Raw genomic sequence first — 26,600 nt, forward strand, 5'->3', positions numbered from 1 at the left:
GTTTATAACGAAGTCAATTTCCTGTCCCAATGACTTACTTGCGATGACTCACTGTACCTCAACCACCATCAGTAAAAAGAAAATAAAGCTCTGTTTATAGACCAAGCACTAGTTGCTGGTCAGCATGCCGTAGATCTGTACTCGTGTTTTGTTTCCACCTGACTAACTTCCATCGCATTTGTTTGCCTTGCTAGTGTGCCACGAAGACGTCGTCAGCCTCGTGTCATTGGCTTCACTGCACAACGTTGTGATCATTCCTTTCGGAGGTGGGTGAGTTGCGGAGGTGCGGTGACTTGCGTTTTCGTGGCATGTTGCCGGAGCATTTTACTGCAAGTGACGAGGCATGAACTTGTGACGTGTGGGATCTCGCACATACTCTTGGGACAAAGGAACAAATAGTCAAAATGGCATTTATTGCACATGCACTAATGCCTGCTAGCCCAATCGCAACCCATAGAACATGCCGACGGGCGTCCGATAAATCAAGGAAGTTCAACTCGTCGCGACCAGATAGTGAGCGAATATGTTTGCTCCCAAGCTGGACACGCACACCTAATTGTTTGTATGTACGGTCGCGCGAACAGTGGTGCGTTCAAACGATTGTGTTCATCCGTTCCGGCAGCCTGCTCTTAAGCCATTTGCAGAACGGTCCCACGAACAGTGGGTAAGCACGTGAAACCTCCACACAGCTAGCCGACTCCAAGCCAAAGAGGGAAAGCCTACTCTCTTTCGCGCCCCAGTAACTCCTCCGTTAGATGGCATCAGCAGCACAACACTTGTGCCATCTCTCGTAATAAGCTGCAACCACACTGACTGCCACCGGCATTTAGCTACGTGGAGGAGCCAGATTACAGGGGACGCAAGAGCTGTACGGGGAGAACATCAGGGGATGCGTGAGAGTCTAGCATCCCCACAGACGGAAAAGCACTGCCATTCTGATTGCTGAACACAGAAGTCACAGTTTTCATTCTTGGCCATGGCCAACAGATTCCAATAATGGCAGAATGCAAAAGCTCTTGTATACTGCTCCTTCAATGCATAATTAAAGGGACACTAAAGGCAAATACAAAGTCAGGCGAAAGTGATAGATTAGTGCACGAAAATCTCTAAGGCGTCAATATTATCGCAAACAGAGCCTTAATAATTGAGAAATCGAGGTAAATGCACATGGTTAGAGACTCCCCTGGTGCGTTCAAGCACAAGCCCGATGACGAAAGCACTCCTCAGTAAAATTCTCTCACTAGTACTCAACTACTCGTTGCAAAAAACATCCCCATATTGTATTATAACATGAAACAAAATGCTACTTGTCCAGTTCCATTTCATATTTAGAAAAAAGAACTCATTGAAATTACCGTTCACAACAACGTGGGCGGTCGAAAGGTTTCGTTTTCGCTCGACTCTGCGCTGCCCATGCTTTCGCATTTCAGTACTTTCCTGATCACGCAGCGCTGCACTGGTTTAGCTGGCTCGCGAAACTCGCACAAACTGCAAGTAGCAGAAAATTCAACTTCCATGTGATTTCGTGGGATGCCCGAACAGTCTATGCCACTTGACCAAAAAGCAGCTGCAGCGGCGAATCCGCCGCTCTGTCTTGTCTCGGTGCCGCCGTCTATTAGGCTCCGTTTTACTCCCTGATGGCAGCAAAGGGTGGTGATGGCGTATGCAACGTCGCCACTCGCCCGGTCGAATGGCAGGAGATTTAAAGTATAAAATATGTATTCAGACCCTTCAGATACAATTTTCTCATATACTAGGTCTTTTCTTGGCACGAAACAAGTGTTGCGAGGCTTCTGGAAAGGCATTTAAACAGTCCACATTGACTTAGTATTTACCTTTAGTGTCCCTTTAGAAACTCCAGGTGGCCAAGATTAATCCAGAGCCCCGAACTGCTACAGCATTTCTCATAGCTTGTGTGTTTGCTTTGGGACGTTCAATGCAGTTGATCGATAAGTCTCTGCATCTTGTCTTTCTTGATGGTGATATCTGTCTCACAGCCATACTGAAACAGACCTAAGCACATTATCATAGTACTGCAGATTTTCACAAGTGTTGGCACTCAAAGGACATAGAATCGATGCAGAATACCATTGGATACTGTCCTCGCCATGACACAAACGGGGGCTTCCTAAGCGCTTGAGCTTATCCTCTGTAACAGCTGTAATTAAGAGGGCATACATGATAAGTTTTAGCTGGTGATAACTGGCACAGATGCACAGTGACAATAAAAGAAATTGGCACTGAGGTAACTGCACACGTAAGTATTTGGGCGATAACCAGTTGCTTGTACTGTTTCTGAAAAACCGTACAAGTGTTTAGATATATATAATCGTTTACAATGGTTACTGTACTCCACAATTTAAGCTAGATCGCTTGAAGAAATGAATGTGCTAGAAAAATCACTGTAAGCATTTAGCTAATTGAACAAACCTTTGCTGTTTAACATTGTAACTAAGCACTTTAGCAAACTAATTGTAGTTGTGGCATGGAACTCAATTTGTGCTACAGGTATGTTCACTTGGTAGACATCCTAACACTAGTTCATCCATCCAAAAATGTACCAGGGACTACAATGACATTCAAGCCACAGCTTTCCCAGGGAGCCACTGTTAGGTGCTATGCAAGATTTCACTGTATATTTTGGTACATTTTAAATATGTGTATCTTGGAAGGGCTGTCAGAAATAGGTTTCTCAGTAAACCCATGTTCACTGATTGCAGATTGGCTACAACTCTGATGTTGCACTGTGTGCCCTAAAGTAATTATACTTAATTATAGTCAAATTTTGTTAAATATAGCTACTGCTTGTATAAGTAATGGCTGCCTCTTTAGGTAATGTAATTTTTCAGTGGCTATATTGCAGTATACGCCCCAAGGAACCTTTTATCCTATACAGGTCTTTAAACAAAACAGTTCCAAAAAAGCGCTATTGCGATTGTGAATTTTTGTGAGAAAGGCTGTCAAATTAAAAGGAAGTCATCGCCAGTTGAAACTTAATACTGTAGCTATTTGCCATGAAAGTTCAGCACTTTTAAGGAGAAACAGTGCAGAAGAACAGATTCTTGAGCATATGGAAAATGCACGGTTAGCACCAACCGTTAATCATTTGTCTGTTTTACCTTTATGTAAACACTCCTGGAGTGGTCTGGAAGAAAAAAGTGAGGTAGCCTCTAGTGAAGTTGGTCCTAGGTCTAAAAACACTGGAACCGTAGCGCTTATTAGATTGTGCGGACGCAGAAAAACAAGTAAGGGCAGTTTCTGTGTTTGAGTTTCTTAGTCAGTATGGATCTGGAAAAGTGCAGGAGTGTCAATATTTTCCCCTCTTCACGAAAAAAAAAAAAAAATGTGATGCCAGTTTTCTCTGTTTTCCCAAAGGTGGCACAAGTGTGTCCGGTGCCCTTGAATGCCCAGCTGGAGAGGCGAGGATGATTGTTTCGCTGGACACATCTCAGATGGTATGCGAGACATCGTTTGCCTGCTTGCACACTTGCCCCCACTGCAATGCCTGTTCAGCCTTGCACTGTGTGGATGTAGACTCGGGATCCCTCTCATCGAGCCGTTTTCATGCAGAACCGCATCTTGTGGGTGGACAAGGTGAACATGACCGCCAACATCGAGGCTGGTATCATTGGCCAAGATCTGGAGAGACAGGTGAACAGACGAAAATGCAATTGCACGAGTTTTCCTTTTCTTGTTTCTTTTGTGTATTAAAAAGGAGGTCTTTAGCTATTAAATGTTTTATTCTTTTGGCACCGTGCTTTAACATTCTTATAATTACTGCATGCATATTTATGCGTACACGATGAGGCTGAAGTTGACGAGAGCAGGCTGGGAGTGTTGGTAGATTGCAAAAGTCTTTGTCTTGGTCTTGAGACTGAAGGTTGTTTGTCGCCATGTTTTTGTCATCTACTGTTGTAGCTTGGCGGCTATAAATTTATTGATTTTTGGAAGGCCATTCAAACCAGCTCAGGTTTTTAAAGGCACCTTGAAATGGTTTAGGGAAATTGCAGGGCAAATGTGGTAGCAGTAGAACAGTGGATGCTTTTCCAATCCTAACAAGCTTAACACATTTCTCAAGCTGGCTGCTTTGTCTTGGAATATTTATGAAACTGACGTCTGTCATCCCTTGTCAAAATTTCTATGCTTCAAAACTACAGCTGACTAGTAGACAGCTGTTGTTAATGACAGCTGTCCTGTACCAGGTGTTTTAGCGACGTCTCTCAATTATTAAAAATATTCCAGACAAAAGTCATCAGTTTTGCTGACCCTGATTTATACTAGCAGCGGTGAAGATTCGTCAGGATTTGTGCACTGATTGCCAGTATTATCATTAACAAACGAAATTCCATAATTGCCTCTGCTGATTGGGAACGTTAGGGGACATATTTTAATTGCAGAATTGAAGTCTGGCAGCATGCAAAGCACAATCATTTCTGGAAGCAGTGTTTGACTAAAACACATGGTTGAGATACACTGTTGTTCCAGTAGACGTGTTTCTATATTTCACTAGCTTACCGACATTCCTTTAACAACTGCATAAAAATAATATTGCAGTCATTGCCTGAATGCATAGCCGCAGTGACTAGTAGTTCTGGATTCACTGAGATTATTGCAGTATAGTGCATGGAGCAGCTTTGTGGCCATCCTTGTACAGTACTGTCCACTGATAAATGGAACACTTCAGTGTTGAGCACGTGAGAATTAACCCTTCTGGCAAGTGTGCCCGGCTTTGCAGCAGATGACTTGTAGCACTGGTTTTCTGCACATCTGCGCAGTGCATTGACACAGCTTCAGCATGTGCTTGCAACTAGAGCACCAAGGAAATGAGGGCCACACAATGAAGTGTTCACCTTAACAGCAGACCACACTCCACGTATGAGCAATCCTGAAAGGCTGGCAAAGGCAAAGGGTGAATTAAATTTGAAGGAACATTTAGTGAAATGGCCCGAGTAATCAATGGAAGATTTTGGCCACAAAGACCTCCTGCGAGCAGTCCAAAACATTTGGCGGTAGAGATCAGTTTACAACCTACCGTTTGCCACAGCAGGTTCTGCCTGGAGGCCTGCAAGTCTCTGTGTGTCACAGGCTGTTGGCAGCGTCTCATACCTTTGTGAATGCGGCATGCAGCTGGCAGAGCACGGCCTGTGCACGGGCCACGAGCCAGACTCGTACGAGTTCAGCTCGCTCGGCGGCTGGGTGGCAACGCGGGCTTCCGGCATGAAGAAGAATGTCTACGGCAACATTGAGGACCTGGTGGTGCATGTCCGCCTGGTCACGCCCAGCGGCACAGTTGAGCGCAGCTGCCAGGTGCCCCGGATCTCCAGCGGCCCCGACGTGCACCACTTCGTGCTCGGCTCGGAAGGTGCGCTCGTACCTTCGCTGGTTACAGTACGGGAATGCAGTCACCGACTAGTTATTCGGGCACCGATAATTCGGATGTGCCCAATCATTGGGGCAGCTTCGTGGCACCGCCACTGGCCTTGCAGACGAAGTATCAGGACAACATAAATGCTGGGCACCGTACAGTGTGCCATTTGATACTTCATACTCGGCCTACATGACCGCTTACTAATTTACCTGCCGAGTCAAGCAGAAGAAGCGATATTTTTATGTTTGATACATCGCCAGCATGGTCGTCGGCCATGTTGCCGGCACCTTCTTAGAATTGAATCTAGCGAAGTATAGTCTATCCGTTATTCACCAGCCGTGCCCTAACACAGAACAAGCCAAGCAAAGCCACTAAGGCTGCACTTGCAGTTTGTTGTGCAAATATGCTCGTCCAGTGTTTGCTTACATTTTAAATACCGCAACAGTTCTAGGCAACTTCACCTCTATCGCTATTAATTGTGAATTGTTGTCATGAACCAGCTTCAAGTGTCCACCCACAATGTCTGCGCCGACTTCTTGCCAAGCCTGCTGGTGTTCGCACCTAGCAACAAAAAAAATTTAAAAAGCGTGCGTAGTAACCATAAGTGCATTTTATGAAACACTGGGCACACAGAGTTCTACAGAGAATCGAGAAGTTTGGCAGCATTAATCTTGGATGGTTGGTGCAGGCACTTTGGGTGTGGTGACCCAGGTGGTGCTGAAGGTGCGACCGCTGCCGGAGTGCCAGCGCTACGGCTCCATCGTCTTCCCCACTTTCGAGCCGGGTGTCACCTTCCTGCAGGAGATCACCCGACAGGTGAGCACTGCCCCACACACACACCACGCACATGGTTGTTGTCTATTGCCCTATGCGTTGAGAAACCGTTGCTGTTTTTGAAACTGTTCCGGTTGATTCTGAGACAGTTCCCAACAGCAGTGGCTGACAGGCCACAGTTGTGTGCCTGTGATATCCAGGGTGTGTCCTGGAAAAGCCAGATGAAATTCTGAGCAGTTGAAAAAGTTGGGGAATTGTCAGCTAAAATTTTTTTTTAATCATTGAAGTCGGGGAAAATAATCAAGTAAACTACCCAAGCTGCACACAGTCATGTAGGTCAGTTACACCCTGCAAAGCTTTTGGGCACCCCGCAGCACTCCAAATCAGCTTTTCTGCTGGATAATTTTGTCATTGTAAATTACATGCTGCGCTGGTATGCACACATTTAGCCCGCATTGTAGACGTACACAAGTTGTCGGAAGTACATAGGTGCGACAATGAAGAGTAAGTTTTTTTCTAAATTTCAAATTCAAAAAATTTTCACTAAAAAAGTCGGGCAAGTCTGAAAAAGAAAATTATTTACTAGACACCTTTGTCATCTTGTATCTTAATCCAACCTTTCACATCTCCTTGCACGTGCAGAACATTCGTCCGGCCTCCATACGTCTCATGGACAATCAGCAGTTTGTCTTCGGTGAGTGAATTTACGTCATATCAACTGTGCTGTTAAGCAGGAGACACAAGGTGCAATTTGACATCACAACCTGGGTATGACCAGTTATAGCAACAGCCAGGGATCTTTTGCGCCCTTGTCTCCAGTTTACATATGGGTTTGGGCCATTTGGCCAAAGTGATTACTTTGGGCTAGTGCATACACTCTGCCAGTGGGATGTGTTGCTTTATGGGCCCTAGCTAGCAAGTACTGGACATGTTAGCCTTTAATTCCCGCAACAACAATTTTCAAATCGTTCCAGCAGATTTCAACAGTTGGAGCGTTCGCTGTCTTTCAGGCGCCTTGCATGTCAGATTGTTTGCCTCATCTTAACGTGTGTCTCCAGGCTATTTTCAGGCGATGATGTTGTTCTGATTTGAGCTGCAGCTAGATCCCACAGGAACAAACCTTAACTACCGTCTGTTTCATTTGTCAGCACTTTAATAGAAAGCAGTGAAATTATTGAAGTATTTGTGCTACAATCGAACCCACTTATAGCAGTACCAGTTTTAACAATATATGTGTTATAACATTGAGAAACTTCTGCGCCATCAACTTTTGTATGTTTTCTATGGTGAAATAACCCGCTTATTTCAATGCTCCCATACCGCATTATCGGTTATAATGATGAAGTCTGGCTACTGGGTGTCCATGCTGAAAGTTAATGAAATGCGAAATCCTCAAAAAGAAAAAGAGAAATTTGAGCCACTACACGACAGCCCGCCGCCCCATCAGCCGCCACACGCTCATTTTCCAGCCTGCTCAGCATCTCCAGCCTCGCGCCCCTCTCTCCCGTCGCCCTTCCACCCCTCCAAACATGAATGGGCTGCGCCCATAGCTTTACGCCGCACCACCCTCCGAAATGTAAATGGAACGTGCCACCTGCGCTCACTTGCTGGCCTAATTGCTCATTGGCCCCTCATGCGGATTGAGTCACTTGCACTTATCTTTGTTGGTTGCGTCAAATCATGTTATTCAAATCAAATCAAATCAAAGTCATTCCTAGCCACGTGGTTTCTCAACCTCGTTTGACTCGCCGCCATAATGGAAGATGGCTGGTCCGCCTGCTGATTATGGGCGATGCACGACGTTGCCGGTGAAAAGAAAGCGCACTGCTATAGATTTGGATTCTAAGTGCTTCTAACTAATGAGACAATTGTCACGAATGTGCTTGCATTGGATAGTGACGATGACGACGGCAGCGATGACGTGGTAGAGCAGGCTGCCTCAACGTTGTCCTCAGTGGCGTAGCTAGGTCGTCTGGCACCCGGGGCCCATAGGTCTGCTATAGCAATGGAATTTTCATAGCACTTGAATATTGTTACAAGGGGGTTCGGCTGTAGTTATAAATCCTGTGCTGAGCAGTTTTCTTTTCTCTACCTGAGCTTGTCGCGCATGCTCGGGTTCGTGCATGTGATGTGCACGGACATCGTTGTATCGAAACTGCAGACTAAAATTACTGCGCTGAATCGTGGAAATAAATACAATGTGGTTTTCAATAGAACTAAGATAGTGAGATTGAAAATTTCCAATATGGTGTGAATTTCATTAGTTGGGGTTTGTTATATCGAGGTTTAACAGTGCATATATTACTCCAAAACACTAAGCCATATTAATATCATTGATGGTAACAAGTGAGAAAATTAGGTGGAACTGAGAGGCTTGATTTTTTTGTTAGTTACAACCATGTTGCAACAACAAGCAAACGGACAATGCAGGTAGGGAAAGCACAGTAGAAATACACTGTTGTTCGTAATTGCAATGTAGGAATGATAAAGGAAAGGGAAATTTAAAATGACTAAAGAATAATTTGCCATAGCTGGGAGATGAACCCACATCTTTTGCATTATGCGTACAATGCTCTACGATTGAGCTACCATAGTGGCTGTTATCCACCTTCTTGGGTACGGCTCCCACTTATGACAAGATCTGTTGCCCTCTTTCATTTTCCTTAACCTTATATTTCTACATTTGAATTCAAAAGAACAGTTCATTTTCTCAGTGCTTCTTTCTTCCCCCTCGCCCCCCCCCTCGCTTCATTGTTGGCTTTGCCTCATCTATGGTGACAATGCTTGATGTGTCTCTTGCCAGGGCAAGCACTCAAGCCTGAGGCATCCTCACTCCTCGCACCACTGTGGGACGGCTTTAAGAAGTTCTACGTGACACGCATCAAGGGCTTCAATCCTGAGCAGATCTGCGTGACCACTCTGCTCTTTGAAGGCAACAAGCAGGTCAGGAGGGGCTCGAGCAGTTTTCACTTACCTTGCCAAAAACTCGGTACTCGCATAATATGCGTAGGGCTAGCAGTGGTGTACCTCGCAAGAAAAGATGCCATGTTTACTGATGTAATGCTCACACATTTAAAAAATTTATTTTACAGGGTGCGAGCCTTGTACGAGGTATGGGCTGCTCACTAAAGCCTCGAACTGCGCTCTAACTGCTATGCTGAATAGAACAATCACTGGTGGCCGACTGTGAACACTTTCACTCAGTCGCCCACGTCGCTTTTGCTGCTTTCATTGTTTGAACTCGCCTCATTGGCTTGTTCCCTAATCTGGTCGTGTTCCATGCCATCCATACTGTTTGAGATTCCTGTTGCCTGAAAGCTTTTGACGACAGTCTCAAACAAAACCGCATATACATTTAATATCCACATGCACATTTTTTGGAGCGATGCCCTAGCTCTTATGCACCCGAAAGCACAATGCAGCTGAACAGGAAGTCTCAGCACAACCGATACCGTTGAAGTGCGCTGAATCTGTCGCAGTTTGATCTCCGAATACGGTGGTGATGATGATGAGGACTGTAATTATTGCTGTCGTAACGGCTTGTGGAAATTAAGCAGCACACAAGTACCATGTTTAGCGCAACCTTTTTTTCCACCCTTTCGTTCTCAAAAGCGGGGGTGTGAGTCCTACACAAGGGTCGGTCTTAGGCGAGTAAATGCGCTTGCGGTGTTTCAGAATTTTCACATGCTTCACAAGAATGCAACCATAAAAGACCAGTAACGCTGTCCAGTTGAACCTCAATATAATGAATACATATTTCTATAATTATCAGATATTACGAAGTAAATAAAAAAGAATTGTCTGACTTCTATTACTGTGTAGCAGATGTATGTTTACAACGAGACCATGCTCCTCAACTCCGACCTGAAGATCCAGATCTCCACCGTCACACGAGCCGAGAAATTTGCCACAGTCCAAGGTCTGATGGCTGCCTAGTGGCGAGACCACCACAAAAAACCCTGGACCAATAGAAGTTTTTCCTCCTCCTCAGATCTAACAAACCTATTTTTTTCTCAGACGTGGCTTCGCTATAACGAGTTTTGACCATACTTCGCCAGTCAACACTGCAGAAGTTATGCAAGTGGGGCCGCAATGGGAGTCTTGCTTTGCGCCTTGCTCACTGCAGTTGTATTTTTTATCTGCGATTACATTTACTTGTGGGCCTGAGTTTACGTGAAACCGGGTGTTATTTGGGCACCTTTGTGATTGTGCTTGCAGTATGATGTGTTGGTTGCAAGCACAGATGGTGCATTGTAGCCATTGTGTCAACCATGCGGTTACAGAAGCGTGGCTGTCCATTTGCTCGGGGACATATAGATTCAGATGTGCAATGCTTTTTGTGTAATGATTGCGTCTTATTTTGCTACGTAAAAGTATTAAACCTAATGTTACATTTGACTTGCACCATGCATACCTATATCTTTCTTTTGTGTGCGATGCGCTATCTTTTGGCTGTGGATGCAAACAGTGAGAGAACTCGCTCTAGTCTCACCTGCCATGTATGAAATGAGCATAGTACATGGGGCAAATATGGACAGCAGCAGTGCTGTGGCGAATACCTACGGGGGCTACACTAGTGCCCACAGGATGTCATGAATGTGGTTCCATGCTTTGGTACAGGTAGAATGGATGCCTGGTGACCTGTGTGTCATTTATCCATAATACAAGTGCTTGTGGCTCAATGGCTAAGGTGCTCTGCTGCAGAGCGTAAGGTCACGGGCTCGGATGGTGCACCATAGTTTAAGTAGCTTGTGTGTGGGGAAAAAAAAAAGAATGAGAGAATCTATATATTATGTAATATTATGTTACGTTACATTACATTCTGCTACCATCAGGTGGATGGCAAATTATCGCTGCATGAATTTTGCAGGTTTCAGACCATTTTTCATTTTTTTTTAAATTCCTTCGTTGCATAGCCCAGATTTCAGGTCTCGAGTTTCATGCGCACTTTCTTGCTTACACAATAAAGATTTAATAATGCGCACTGTGCTTAGCGCAAGAAGTACTACAATTACATAATTCAGATTTTCAACAAGTCTTGGTGAATCAAGACATTAGGCATGCCTGAAAGACTCGATCTTAAATTCAACATCAATAAATTTGAGCAATGCAAGCTTTCAGATGAAAGCTCTTGCTAGTCAATTTCATGCTCTGGAGAAAAATATTTATACATTAAAATGTATGCACTATCTCAGCATTTTCTCTTGTTTGAAGTTTGAAGTTTATTCTGATAAAAAGCATATACAAAGTTGGGTACAATATTGTGCAGAAATATTGTGCATCACGTAACAGAAAAGAAGTACTAAGGGTGCATACAAATCAATGACTATACATGTGGTTGAGTTTCATAATCCTAGAATGTGTGATAAAAACATGTTTTCCTGACATATTTACCTATTGAATGTGCAAGTTAAACAGTCCAGGCGTGAATGTTATGAACATTTATAGTCGTCAGCAATACGAGTGGGAACACTGCATTTGTCTTCGAGAAACAATTGCTCGCGATGTGTGAATTTGATTGCAACGTTTTAACAGGCAGCAGGTAGCTCTTCCTCTAACATTTAGCGGCATTGAGCATGTTAGTGCTCCAAATGTCTGCTTAGCCACTACAGTGTCTTCAAAGCAATTTTTTGTTCCCTTTCATATTGCTGCAAGGGGGTACATTGTCACACGGAGTGCACACTGATTTGAATGCAATGTGGCGTTCTCTTCTAGGATGTTGACATGCAAGAGAGGCGAGTGTACGAGATTGCAGCCAAGTATGGGTGAGCAGCTTCAGTTTGCTCTTTCTGAAGCATTGTCAGCTCTGGTGGCATGTTCAGAGAAAACTTTCTTGCTCATTTTGTTAAGAAAATATAAAATAAAGGAATGTTTCCTGCCCTTAAGGCCTGCTGTTGTATGGTACAAGCTTTAATAGAAAACATGAAGCCTTGCTGCTAATCTTGGGTGGGGGAGGGGTGGGGGGAGAGCAGCCTGAACGAATGTTGTGAATTCAATTGCACTCGCTGCCTCCGACCCAACTTGTGCGAGTTCAGTGGATACGCAGTTTGTTGCTTGCTGTGCTCTTCTAGTCTTACCAGTCGGTTTGTGCATATTCTCTGCTGCTTCAGCGCGGCAAATTTGTAATTACTTTAGTGGTGCAGATGACGGGCAGATGATTAGTGCAGACGATGACTTTAGCAGTATTGTTAGTGAAGGCAGTGCTCGCAAGCATGATATTAAACTGAATGCACTGCATAATACTACTGTGTGCAATTCGAGCAGAAATCAGCCTGCGGTTTAGCTGAACAAGTCATGCACACCTGGAATCTATGAGGATAGCTATCGGGGCTTGTTGGTACGGCATATCTTATTTTGTTGTAGCACAAGCTGAACAAGCGCTGTGTGTGTCAGATGTGCCTTTCTGTTGTCCTTGTTCAGCTTTCGCTACAACAAAATAAGATGCACCTGGAACTCCTATTTATATATGCAACACTCTGTATTCAACAGTGATGATGGTGACATAACTGTGATTCCAGTTGTGACGATGATAGCAGCAACACGACTATGATGCATCTTCATCTTTGACTGAAGCTTTTGGCGATGATATGTGTCGTTGTGGCTTTCCGTGTGTTGAAGTGGTAGTATCAGTTCATGTGGCACTAGTGTGATAGATAACATGTTTTACTGTGAAACTCATGCCTAAATTCATGCGTCATGTTACTTCACCTGAATTGGTGCTCGGATTACGTGCTTTACTTGCTTGACATTTATTTTCCTGTTTACTATGTGTGCTACGAGTAGGTTCATTGCAGCATTTTTAAAGTGAACCTTCCTTTGCCTCTTCCTTCGAGCTTTCCACTGCTGCTGTTATCATTGCTATCTTGCTTGACACATCAGGAGGTGATTCAGAGCTTGCATATACAAGGCAGGAGTGTGGCAGACAGGAAAGGCGGCATGAGAAACTCATTTGGACATTTCGGTCTCATTGCTACAATGCCCTGTGGAGCTCCCTGGGTGTCTCCACAATACCCTTTTGATGGCTGTAATTATCCATGACCCTCCCACAAAAACATTGCAGAAACTGCAGTGCTTACCTTTGTACTAATGTGCAACAGTTCAGATGGGAGGTAGATAGAATGGTAGAGAGGAGGTACGGAGAGTAGGCAGAGAATAGGTAGGAACTGACACAGTCACAAAACGAATGAGTAGCAGCCTTGCCACTATTTGCTTGCACATCCCATACATGGCGGGGGAGTGCTGGAGAGGGAAAAGGAGACGTAGATTTAAGAAGGCAAGGATATGCTACTACTAGACATGAGAGTGGTTGCAGACAAACTGGATAAATTTAAGATCAAGGTACGGCACGGTATTTCTGCTAGTTCTCAAAAATAAACACCATGCAACTTTGTGAACCGGACAATTGATGTAGGGCATGCAAACACAAAGCTGCATTAAAGCACTGTGGAAGCAGCCGCACATCAAATCAACACTTCTATGCCTGCCGTGGTAGCTTTGTGGCTATGGCATTGCTCGAGATTACGAGTTCCCCCCACAGTCCCATATTTCTGCCACGTTTTGAAGTGAAGTGCAAGGCAATGACAATGCTAACCTTCTCGGATGATATGAACAATGGCCCACAACAATGCCTCAAGCAAACACGTCTCGCTGCGTGTTCTGTGTACTGCACAGATAAACAGCAGTGGTGGTGCATGCAAGGTAATGTTTAATATCAATTCAACAGTCTCGTATTGCACTAACGGCTAAAGAAATTAAATGCTTGTCATCAATGTCACTGCTAATTGTTGTCAGTCAAAGCAAACAGCACAGAAAGCTTTGCATACATCGATTCCCACAGTATGTGGGATCCGCACTATATTTTTTTTGCATCGTTCAAGCCACTTACTGTATCTCTTTTCTTTTTTCTTTGGTAGCGGCTTGGCTGCTGGAGAAGAGAATGGCCTACGGGGATACATGCTGACTTTTGTCATCGCCTACATCAGAGTAAGTGCTGTTGTCCTTCACTTCATTATGCTTTTTTCTTTAGGTGTCGTTGGCTGCCAAGAATATCCTCATTGACACATGTAAATGTGATCCCTTGATGAGCAACTTTCAGCCTAGGCCTGCCCACTAGTTATGGTGTTAAAAATTGATATGAGCCATTTATTCTCCTATCTGTTTGGATCATTGTCCAAGCAGATAAGACTGTTTGTAAACTATAGTGACTGTTGAAGTTTCTGAAATAAAATCGCAAAGCAAGTGTGAGCACATCTGGATAAAGTTCAAGCATGTTTGAAGGTAATGTATCGCAACACTTTGTGTTCACTTACTCTGATGTGTACCGACTAAAGTGCACTTGGAGGTCTCTGCATGACAGAGGCAGTAATCAATTCTGAGAATCTTTAAGAAACCATTGTCATGCACATCAGAGCATGTTAGGCTACCGAGATATAGAATCTTGAAACATCCTGTAACACATTATCTCTTCTCTTTATGCACTCATCTTCAGGACCTGGGCATGGACTTCAGCGTTGTCGCCGAATCATTTGAGACATCTGTACCTTGGGACAGGTATGTTGCTGTGCAAAGGACCAGTTCATTACAGCACTGGTTGTTCTTTGTGCAATGCATGTTAGTTGGAACACCGAATTAGTTAATTTCAAGGAGTACCAGCTGTGCATTAAACAAACCTCTTCCTCAGGTGGAAAGTGCACTCTTGCAAATTACTTGCGCATGTACAGGATGTGCTCGTGTGTTGAACAACCACAATGAAAGCTTATGTATCCACCCAGACGAATGAAAAACAGACAACATGCAGTTGGTTTGGGGTGGTATCACGTCGTTTTGCTTTCTGGTATTCATCAGTGCTAATCGCCGTTATCGCAGCCATCAAAGATGACTGCACATCCCTACCTAGACACGGTTAGCATACAAGAACAGGCTCGCATAACAGCAGTGCCCATGGCGCCTTGTTTCCCACCACTGTACTGAAAACAATAGTGCAAAAGACGTGGACGGAACTAAAAGGCAACAATGCAGTACTTATGTTGTCGTTCTTTTGGTTCTTTGTCTGCATCTAAATTGTGCCTTCCCAAATTATAGATTTGCATCAAGTAGCCCAGTTCTGAGTCTTGATGCACCATTGTAATGGGTTTGCACTGCCTCTTTTGAGAGAGTACCTTTATCTATAGATGTGTTGTTACAGTAATAGCAAGAAGCTTAATGCACATTTTCATTTGGACAGCTCACCTAACACACACTGGCTATAGAGATTGCAAGAAGCAAGACATCCATTGCCCTGACAGTGTCATCCTAGTACAACCAACACGTGCAGACTGCAACAGCAATGACGGCATTAATGGCCTGAAAAGTCGAAATAACAATGCATCTGCATTGATTTGCATAGGCAGGGACATGCAAATTAACTGAAAAGCTAAATAGGTTAGAGTTGAAGTAGTGGAAGTCTGCTGTACCTAGGATATATGCTGAGCCCAGTGCCAGGGCAAGGTATTTTTATTGTACATAGCCCTTGAAGTTCTTAGGTCAGCAATAAGTACTGCAAAATGCTGACGGCTTTCAGTAATTCTGGTCTTTTCCTGACCCCTGCAGGGCGAGTTACTGTCTTGGCTAATGCCTTTCTTAATTGAAGTAAAACATCACCGTGTGCAATAATGGCAATATTTTCCCTTCAGTATTTCTTAACTGCAACACATATCGCCAGCCTGTAAGCTGCATTAATTGGCATGTCTAGAGCACACAAAGTGGCCACTCTATATTGTATCTGGTATTTCTCCAACGTCTTAATCTTCACAAAAGTTGCGTACAGGGTGTACTGATAGCATCGCATGCAGAGTTCATTAATGTGCCTACAGCTCTGTGTTAGTCAAATTAAGTCTGTTTGTCAAAACTGCCTTTAAATTAACAGTGGTAAGTGTGGCAATGACTGTCGCACTGAAGCATTCCCACTCAACAGGATGGAAGGTTTGTTGAAGTGGTGACAATTCATATTGGAGAGTGTTGGCTTAGGAAGACCACAGAGGCTGTCTCTGCATTGTCTCTGTGTCACATTCTGTCTGTATTCTGTCTGTATTCTTACTAAACTGATGCCCTCGGGAATCATTGATCAATTCAAATTACTAGAATGTTGTGATGATAGTGTCAGCTACAGCTGGTCTCCTTATATGGCAAATTATGAGCTAGTTTCTTTAATGCCACCTGGTTCAATGAACCTGCTGCAGCGTCACACCTGCTGGTGTTTACATCGCGCCCACATGTTCCTCTTTACCTGGCAGCTAAGTGGCTATGGTATTTTGCTGCTAAGCAGAAAATTACGGGTTCGCTTCTTAGCTGCCGCAGCAGCGGCTGCATCTTGATGGGGGCGAAATGCTCATGTGCATTTTAAAGAACCCCAAGGGGTTAAAATTAACCCAGAGACCTTTATTATGGCATCCATCATAGCTAACTGTGCAGCTTCAGGACGTTAAACAGCGAAGTTTAATCTTAACTGTGGCGGTTGGCGACCTATTGGCGACCCATTTGCTGTGTAAAGACACCATTGTTTGAGTGTTTTGTTCAGCCTGACGCATCGCCTGCTTGCAGGGTGGTGGACCTGTGCCGCAACGTCAAGGACGTCATCATGCGAGAGTCTCGCAATCACGGGGTATCGCTACCTCCTCTGGCCTCGTGTCGCGTGACGCAGACGTACGACGCGGGAGCCTGCGTCTACTTCTACTTTGCCTTCAACTACTCCGGGGTCGCTGACCCTGTGCATGCGTATGAGGAGATCGAGGTGAGAATTCCGTGCTGACTCCGTGCTGAATTCTGTGCCACAGCCAGCAAGGCCAGCTGCCTTGAAGCATAAGCCTTGTTATAATACATGAACAAGAAGTATAAGAGAAACTGAGGAATTGAATTTTTTTCTTTATTATTATTATTATTATTATTATTATTATTATTATTATTATTATTATTAGACCTAGCAAAATCATATGTACAATTTGATTATTTGTAATGAAGATCATCATCACCATTATTATTATTATTATTATTATTATTATTATTATTATTATTATTATTATTATTATTATTATTATTATTATTATTATTGCAACCACATCAGCAGATAATGAAGCTTGGGAAAATGAAGGGGAAAATAACCAAGTGTAAAATAACAAAGAGAAAGAAAATGAAAGTGGGTGAACAAACAAAGTGCGATAAGTGGGACCTGAAGTTACATCTTACGCATTATCGTTGTGCTACCATTGTGTTACTGTGGTGACTGTCATCCTGTATACTGTCCCGGGTATCTGTTTGTGTCCTACATCTATTCCTGGGAGTGTTAGCTAGTGCCACTCAGCGCAAAGGCGGTTGACGTGGAACATCCTTTCAATTGCAGGTGTCGCACAGTGCATGTATTTCTATCGCCTGTTGCTTGAATGCAGCCGCGTGCCAAATTCGGTGTCGTTGGTACTGTGACGACAGGATGCAGGGTGACTGGGTGCCCATTGCTTCTTTTCAGGCCGCAGCGAGAGAAGAGATCCTGGCTTGTGGAGGCAGCATTTCCCACCATCATGGAGGTAGTGTGATGCACCCTCTTATGGCTTTCTTTGTGCCTGAAAAATTATGATCTGAGCTACTGGAGCCAGCTTTTTAACATCGGGTATCATATGCACAGATTTTTGCAGCTCATAGTAGCAGTTATACTTGTGGTACCTTGTACCACTGTTTAGTCAGTATAGCTATGTATGTAGAGTAGCAGGTGTGTTCAAAAGCTACCAAGCTTGGGCTCCTAAATAGATTGTAGGTGAGAGCTCATCCTACTGCAATTGGTTTTTATGTTAATAGGTTGCACTCAAAACAATGGGGCCATGATACAGCTTCCAGCAGCTGCAGTAAGCAAAAGCGTGGCCTTCGAGATTGGTTTTCGTTGCATTGAGGGAGCTGGTCACAGAGGGGGCTCGATGTGGGCACTGTATAGTATTAAGAGAACTGTGGCTCTTGGAACAGATCACCAGTGAGAACCTAGCAGGTCACTGGCGCTTCATCTCACATGCGCCACACATGTGATCACATGTGATCTCATATGAGATCGTTCTGTAATGGAGTAAAGGGTGAAAAATTGCCTGCCACAGGCACCATAGCTGTCTCGCTCAAGGCGAACAACTTAAGTATGATTATTCCACGATAGGAAGGAAGCTGTTGGCATTCAGCATTCCCGGGTGAAGGACTGACCATTCTCAATGCTGCTTGACATCAGTGATGAAACGAGAACTGGCATTTCAGCCTGGCCCATGGGCTCTGTGGCCTTCTGGAACGAGCACGCAAGTCTTCTAATGCACAAAGTGGCACAGTCATCATTGCAGTCTGCACAGAATGATTCACCATTGGGGCTAGAAAACGGCAGGCATGTTTCACTTTAGGTGAACCTACAGATAGGTGGCAGACAGAATGCACCTCCGTGGCGCAACTTTTGTAAGGAGCGCTTCGTTAATGCCATGAACAAAGCATTGGCAGTGTAAAAATGATAGAAAACACGATCAATCAGAGGGGTGCTATATTTATCACCATCAGCCCAATTTATGTCCTCTTCAGAACGAAGGCCTCTCCTAGAAATCGCCAATTAGCCTTGGTTTGCACCATGTTACCCCACCTTATACCTGCAAATTTTCTAACATCGTCACACTGCCTAATTCTCTGCTGTCATCGAATGCACTTCCCTTCTCCTGGTGCATGTTGTACAATTCTCGTAGACCACAGGTTATCTGTGTGCCCTATGCAATACATGGCCTGGCCAACTCCATTTTCTTTTCTCTCACTTATAGCCAACTAGAATATAGGCTACCTCTGTTTATCCTCCAGTCGTACTGCTGTCTTTCCTTCTGTTGACATTGTGCCTATCACTTTCTGTTCCAATGCTCATTGCGTGCTCCTTATTCTACTTGTTGTTCAAGCTCAAGTGTTTCATGCTGCTGAAGCAATTCAAACATTCTTATGCCATTCAAATACCAGCTTGCTTGCTTAACATGTTTGTTTGTTTTTCTCTTGGACACTATCATTGTTTTGTATTGGCCATGTGGATAAAAGGGCAAGCGGGTGGGTTGCACGATTTAGGTGTGTTTGGAGTTCCTAAGCTAAGTCGCTCGTGCATATATGCAGGAGCAAGCTCTCGTCAAAGACAACTTCTTTATTTATGCCCTGCTTTCTTTCAGTTGGCAAGATCCGAAAGCGCTGGCTCGAACAAACAATATCAAGCACAGGCTTGCAGATGCTCCGAGCCGTGAAGCACAGCGTCGACCCGCAGAACATCTTCGCCAGCGGCAATCTGGCAATGTGAATTCAACGAACGAAAAGACTCTGCTTCTTTCGGGGGCATTCTTACCAAAGGCTCACACTTAGAGGGCCAACATCATCACCGGAGCAGCCAGCTGGCTAGGATACCAGCTTCTCGGGACAGTTTTGTCAAGGGCATTAGGGCGAACTGTTGCTTGAGCGGTGTCACAAGGGAGTGCAAAAAAGCAACCACTAGGAAAACAAGAATAAGTGGAGTATACTTCACTGGGGAATCTTTGTGAGCTAGTTGGTGAAATTCTCTTAAGGCGCTGTTATACTCTGGCATTCCTGGTACGGGCGATTGCGTCTGCTGGCCCCGGTTACGTTGGCCCAGTTGTGCAATGCCGGCCTGAAATTCGGTCTTGTAAACTTCGGCCGGCTACAGCTACTCCAATGGCACGCCTTGTTGCCCAGCGACCGTGGCGTATGTGCAGAGGGTGAATCGACATGGCGTATGCACCCGCTCTGGGATCGCGTCTGTTTGCGCACGTTTTGCAAATTGCAGGCCTTGTCTCCAAGTCCAGTAGCATCTGCCATTGAGAGTGCACACTGCGTCGAAGTAGAGAGTGTTCCGTCTCCGCTCTGCCAGCATCCAGGCGCATCCAGTGCCGCTGGTCGCATTCATTGCATTGGCACGGCGGATTGTAGTCATCTGGTCGATGCAGTGTTGCCGTGACGAGCACACACACTCCCCCTAAGTTGAAGTATAACAGCCTTTAGCATGACTGACCGTGTATATTAACACGAACCACACAGGGAAAGATGGACAGAACGAGTGCAAGCTACCAACCTAGTTTCATTTCTGCTCGAATGTGTTAGGGATACTTCGATATTGCTGCATGGCTCAGAGATAACCTTCCTTAGTTGCTGTGCTGCTTATTGATGTGTCCTTTCACCTTCTGTATGCGCAAGCGCAACACTGAGTGCTCCGATGCATGTGTTCTGTGAAAAAAAGGCCGATATTAAGATCCGACGGTAGTTTTGTGGTCCCTGTCCCTGTTGTGGGACTTGTCCAAGTTTAGTCTGGCGGTTTTCGTTTACATGTACAGTCAGTCATGCTAACAAAGTGTGCAACATTTCGTTCTTTTTTTCTGTCTAGTTTTTTTTTTTATCGAGGTTTCAGTGATACTCGAAAAACTATGCTGAAAATTGGCGGATCGAATTGGTAGAAATGTGGCTAATTGTCCCAAAGTTGCGATGGGTCATGGCAGGACCTGTTGTAGGTTTTCAAAACTGCTGTTTATGCCAAAGGAAATCACAATACGAAGTGTTGTTTAGACTACGTCAAAATCCACTGTGTTGGTCAAATTTCACCATTTTGGCATTCTGAGCCAATCGGCTCAAAGATGGCAAATTTGACAATATGGCAGAATTTGCGTGTCCAGATGGGAGTGGCCTATGTCAGTGCTGCAGCTTCTGTCTTTGGTCAGTTTTAGTGCATATTTGATATCTTCCTGAAAGTTGGCTGGACCTTTGGACAGCTGTGCACTTCTGTCATGTAGCTCACGGGAGGCATGTTGGCATAGCCTGTGTTTTTTTCTTTTTGTAATGGTTCATTATGTTTTAAGATTAACTAAGTTAGTGGCATTACTATATTTGTGATAGTTTTGTTTAACAGTTATCACAGATTAAATTGGTACTGGGGAGGCAAGGAAGGTGTTTTGTATATTTTGTCTATTCTTGTATTTTCTGCCTTTGTGGTCAAGCGTTTCTTTGAAAAGCAGGTGGTCTATACTTGTGCAATATTTTCAGCAAGCAACGTTTAGGAGGTGAGGGTAGTTTCTCGGGCTACGTAACAGAATCGGGTACAGACGTTTTGCAGAAATCTGGAACTTGGCTTCCCTGCATTGCTATACCCACAAAACAGTCCAATACAATCCAGTCAAGAGGTCACATTCACAGATTCGCTTCTGCACTCGTTTTCAAAAATGAATGGGGCATACCATCTGGCCTCAACAAGTGGGTTACGCTTCTCAATACTTAAGATTTCTGATGGTTACTTCCTGTTTTTAAGGCTGTTCAGAGAGTGGGGTGTCTTTTCTAAAAAGAACGGAGGGGATGACAGCTTTTTCTGAGACGCAGGTCATCAACAGAACTCAATTTCTAGATTAGCTTTCACAGGGGAGGAATTCAGAAATGCAAGAAAGTGTGTTAGCATTACTGCAACACTGACCAATACCTCTACGATGGCGATTTTCTCTCTAAGCACCACACACTTGGAGCAAAAATGTAGCCTTTATCGTTGTGGGACAGCCAGCTGACAGCATTATGCAAATCGTCTCTTCATTTAACAGCTGGCTTTCATGATTTGAGGGAGGCAATACGTAAATGCATTGTGGAATCTTGTAGCAGCAGCCCAGTGGTGCCGAGCCGGTTGTAAAGCACGCATCGATTACCACACTTGTGCCCCGAAAATCTTGTTTAAATCACGGAGCTTCCTGTTGCTGGAATACATTAGGTGACTGTGTTTTCAGTGTTGTCCGCCGGTTACAAAGGGCATGTCCTTTTCTTTTGCTAAAAGTGTGTGGGGGGGGGGGGGGGTAGCTTTGGAGGCTGCAACTTCAGTACTTTTTTTAAACTTTGTAGAAATTGCTGCAGCAGTAGAAGTAGTTTTAATGTTCCTGCTTACCAAAATTCTAACTCTAATATTGCAGTCATGCTTGTTAAGTTAGATCCACACAATACACTGAATTGCTGATTCCATGACTGAGTGCCATGCGGCTCAGTGACATTAAGCCATGCTGGAGCATCTGATGTGCAACACCCTTAATTGCAGTCTAATTAATCAGCATGAGCAAAGATAAACTAATTTTTCTAGCATGGCAGTGTATGTAAAGGTTAGATAAGTGCTAAAACTACATTCTTTTTTACATAGGGTATGCGACAAAACGTTAGCATGCACAATGGCATTTCAGAAATTGGGACACACAGTGGGACTGCCAGACATTCATTTGAATGGGCAGTAGTGCAGCAAATGCAAAACATAGTTCAGTGAGCTTAAAAGGGGTCACACCGAATTTTTTAGCTCGTAATATGTATTGCATGTTAAACCGTACATGTTCCTCAGCAAGCAGGCATCATTTGAACGCATTCAGTTCAGCAGGAATTCCTTTCTTTCCTTTTTTCTTTGCATTTCTTTTGTTGCAGTTGTACCGTACAATAGTCTTGCAAACATCCGATAGACAGCGAAATGAAGTGCATTATGCGTGGTCAATGTGCAGGTATAACCACGGTTTTGTTTTCACTTGTGCGTTCTTCGTGCTCACCCAAGAGTTTCTACAAGGTTCCATACTTGATGTTGCACAAGCCAAGCAAGAATGAAGGTTTCCGTCAGTGGGAAGGGGCTTGGAGACATCTATCTACAATTGAAATTTTGAGTTAAATTGCACACCGAGAGCCCCCCCCCCCCCCCCTTTTTTTCAGCATTTTTGTGTTGCGATACTGCCGCCTCTAGTTTAACTTAAAACAATAAACTGGGAATAGTTTGACGACCACGGCAATTGCCCCTTTAAAGGATTAGCGACACAAACAACTATTCTATTACTTCCTTTTCTTTCTTGCTTTAATTTTATTTCATTTAAGACACGTGTCTCTTAGTGCTTTGCAGTCATTAGCATTTACAAACATTTGCAGCCATTCCAGTCAAGATCATTTTAATGCATTTTGGGCGAAATAGTTTGGGGCATTTGGGAGAAATACATCTCTGGAGCTGAATCATGTAACGGTTCTCATTATTCATTCCTTTTGTCCTTCGTCATAGGCTGGCACAAGTCGAAACCTCAGTTGTCATTATCGACCAAGCACTGCGATGCGTGGTAACAAATGAATAGATTCGAAGAAAAATAGTCCTTGCACAATACGTCCTCTGGTTAGTCAATGCAGCTCTTGGTACCCAGCCTTAGCCACGTAGGTGGCCAACGTTTTGTAACATTTTTTCTTTTTCAAATGCAGGTATAAAACAACTTTTGTTTTCAAATAACGTGAAGTTGCTACTCCAAAGCTGTGTCCCCACTTAAAGTAGTCACATAGCCAAACGATCAAACCATGGAGCTTCATACAGAGGGAAAGCTGGTGTTGCAGTAGATCCAACCACTGTGAGGATGATTGCAAGAGTGGTGTCGGATTGGCACTTCTGGACTCGTGTGCTGGAGTACGGATTAAGTTCTACGTCTCTCAGAGATTTATTAATGAGAAAGCATTATATGCCCCATTGCACGAAAATCCGGCGTTGTAGTCGGCGACATGAACGAACGATGATACCAAAAATGGCCGACGGCAAATTGTAAAACCACATGAAAAAATACTCTAATTGATGTCTCATTTTTTGGGGAGGTTCCCTTAAACTAATAAATTAATGACTTTGAAAAAAAAAAAAATTTGGTGAATTTCGGTCTGGGTGGGAATCGAATCCAAGCCTCCGGGGTGCGAGACTAGCATGCTTCCCCAACACACTGGCTACACAGACCTGGCCGATCTAAGGTGTTGCCTAGTGCATGCGTCATTGAGCACGTGACGGCACAGCAAATGGCGAGGAGGTGGCGCCTTGTCACGAGTGTATAAAATAAAAAAAATTAATGTCCAATTGAACGCCGCTGAGCGGTCCGCGTTATGAACTCCTCATGGGCAAGCAAGCACGTTGAGACAATTGGCCCGTTTTGATTTGATCTTACCAAGGTGCAGTTAGAAGGCAGGCAAGAGTTTGCGCGGAAAAAAAAAAATTTCACCAAAGGGACTACAATGCTTTCGGGTTCCCACACATAAGCAGTCGTAAGTGTCTCTACCAAATTTTTTTTTTTTTTCAATTTCTTTTGTAGTAACTTGGCAATTCAGCACTGTTGAGACAAAACAGCGCAGAATTAGGTATGTTTTGATGTTATATACAACTCTTCTACGCAACCATTTCATAATGATGTGCTTGCACGGCCATTGGTTGTGTGCATCATTGAATGCACAGGGGATTTGGAGTTCGTGAAGAACTTGCAACACTGTTTACGAGTATTCTGTCATTTCTAAGGATAAATTTTGTACAGAATGTTTTAGTGCACCTATGGCGCATTTTTTCTTTGCCAGGTGCATTTACGCAGCCATTTTACCATCATGCTAAGTGACCAGCCAAAAGAGGTCGACACTTGTAGTGAATGCTGCACAAACAAGTGCACCAGGTTAGCATGGCCATCCACAACTAGCTGCTTCATGCTCAAATTGCTAGCACCAGCTTTTCCTCTAGACATGTGAAACTCCATGAATCAAGTGTTGTGTAGTCATTTCTCGAGTTCTCATTTCCTGGTGGCACTGAATGAATGGCGAGCATGCGAGTATGTACAGCAGGGTCGAGCATTGTCGGAGAAAAGTCTCACATGCTGGTAAACAAGGTGAAACTGCTGCGGGTTTTTACATTGCCTTTTTGTTTTTTTGTACGTGTGTGTGTATTTTTGTTGCTGATCGTGTGAATAAACTGGTTTTGACATTCCCATGGTGGTTGTGGCAAGTAACTAGTGCAAAAGGCTGTCGCATTCCTTTAGTGCTTGGAGCCATCTCTGTCACCTGCCTTGCTATGCAGAACAGGAAAATTTGGTTTTGAAAGTTTGTCTGCAATCTATCATCTGTGCTGAAGCAAGTGAACCGGACCGAGTACAGCAGAGCTGTGTCCAGGGACAAAAGCCACAGGAAAGAAATATGCTTAGAGGTGCTGGGACGTGGATTAATCAGCCTACACACAAGTCATTAATTGTGGATAATAGGTTCTACAAGCCACTTGTGCAGTTTTTTCATGAAGGTCTGCATGCAGTGTGGTAACCTGTGCCGTAAACATTTTTTCTTTCTTTCTTTCTTTTTTTTTTTTCAGCGCATTACCAATGAGAGATGCAAGAAGGTGCATGCTGTGCACTATTTTAGCTGCTTAACAAAAATGTAACTCCAACTTTAGGGTACACACAGCAATTGTAAAAGCCACAGGTCCAACACAATGTTGGAATCTGTATGGAATCTAAATGAAGCAAAACTTGTTTGCGTTCACAAGTGGAATTTGCATACAAAGGTGGTAGGAGCGTGTGGGAACACCCTGCAGATGACATTCGTGACGGCAAGAGCTTTGCATGTGGTTCGCAAACACTCCTGTTCATGGACGCATGCGGCCATACAGGCTTGACTGGTAAACACTCGCATATTATAAAATTGGAGTGATGTACGTACATTGGAACAGAAATGCTCGAAGGCAACTTTGTCTCAAGTTGACTAATAGCCTCTAGAATTGACAATCCATCTGCTCATTGGCAAGATGTTATGAACAGGGATGGTTATTGCATCTTTCCCGATACAATACCACAGTCAAACATGCACTTTTAATTTTAAGTATGACTTAAATCGGAGATCAGTGAAATTTGCGAGCCCCATCGATTCCTTTCCACAAGCTCGCAAAATGGAGGCAATTACGCACACAGATTTTAGCAGGCTTTGGTAGTCGCTGAAAGAGAGCGTGTGGCTGCAGTATAAGAAAGCCTTACTTTTTACCCATACAGATGTTTGTCCTTGAGCAAGAAATGGAAATTTCTTTCATACCATCCAAATACAGTTCCTTTCTCTACAAGGCATGGCATTTCCTGTAAGATAACAGCACAGAGAAAATGATCGAGTTTTCAAACATTCTGTAAAAGTATCTTTTATTATATCACAACTTGAGCACACTTGTGCCCAACTTCAGAACTGTACAAACAGACCAATTTCGTACTAAAAGGTAAACTCTGTGACCTAATGCAAATGCACATATAAATAAAACAGCCTCTCTCTATAAGCCATGAACTTATGGTTTAGTATTAATAAAAGTATGAGATGATGGATTTGGTCCCGTCGTCCTTGAGGGCTTAGCCAAGGTTGTCGATGGTATCGCTGTCTTTCACCACAACCTGGAAAAAAGTGGAGAATGGAGGAAATGTTGAACGGGAGCGCAGAGGGTCACTTCAGATAGTTAGTGCAATGCAATCATTGTGCACCATTTCTTGTGTTCAGAGCACAGATATCAATACCCTGAGGTAAAGAAAAGTTGCCACCCACCCTGTGTAAGCAGAATACGCAACAAAAAGCGAAGCATTGATAGCAATGGCAAGGTATTGCGCAACTACACAAATTAAGGTTTGTAGTTTTATAGGCCGTA

The 26,600-nt window shown here is 43.9% G+C and overlaps 2 protein-coding genes across 4 annotated transcripts in view; one reads left to right on the top strand and one right to left on the bottom strand.

Annotated features, from left to right (window-relative positions):
• Positions 1-21,116, top strand: part of Agps (alkyldihydroxyacetonephosphate synthase) — a 72,064-nt gene extending 50,948 nt beyond the window's left edge. For both annotated transcript variants that reach the window (XM_070523287.1, XM_070523286.1), the window contains 13 exons: positions 195-266; positions 3,376-3,455; positions 3,571-3,651; positions 5,128-5,362; positions 6,057-6,184; positions 6,785-6,836; positions 8,946-9,085; positions 11,858-11,907; positions 14,056-14,125; positions 14,631-14,692; positions 16,721-16,910; positions 17,640-17,697; positions 19,330-21,116. In XM_070523287.1, coding sequence (XP_070379388.1) covers positions 195-266; positions 3,376-3,455; positions 3,571-3,651; positions 5,128-5,362; positions 6,057-6,184; positions 6,785-6,836; positions 8,946-9,085; positions 11,858-11,907; positions 14,056-14,125; positions 14,631-14,692; positions 16,721-16,910; positions 17,640-17,697; positions 19,330-19,454 — 1,343 coding nt within the window. In that variant the 3' untranslated portion in view covers positions 19,455-21,116. The remainder of the gene's footprint in view (positions 1-194; positions 267-3,375; positions 3,456-3,570; positions 3,652-5,127; positions 5,363-6,056; positions 6,185-6,784; positions 6,837-8,945; positions 9,086-11,857; positions 11,908-14,055; positions 14,126-14,630; positions 14,693-16,720; positions 16,911-17,639; positions 17,698-19,329) is intronic.
• Positions 21,117-26,092: 4,976 nt separating this feature from the next.
• Positions 26,093-26,600, bottom strand: part of LOC139048739 (lymphoid-specific helicase-like) — a 49,383-nt gene continuing 48,875 nt past the window's right edge. For both annotated transcript variants that reach the window (XM_070523289.1, XM_070523288.1), the window contains one exon: positions 26,093-26,352. In XM_070523289.1, coding sequence (XP_070379390.1) covers positions 26,311-26,352 — 42 coding nt within the window. In that variant the 3' untranslated portion in view covers positions 26,093-26,310. The remainder of the gene's footprint in view (positions 26,353-26,600) is intronic.

The sequence above is a fragment of the Dermacentor albipictus genome, chromosome 8 (genome assembly GCF_038994185.2).
Source record: "Dermacentor albipictus isolate Rhodes 1998 colony chromosome 8, USDA_Dalb.pri_finalv2, whole genome shotgun sequence".
Taxonomy (NCBI): Eukaryota; Metazoa; Arthropoda; class Arachnida; order Ixodida; family Ixodidae; genus Dermacentor; species Dermacentor albipictus.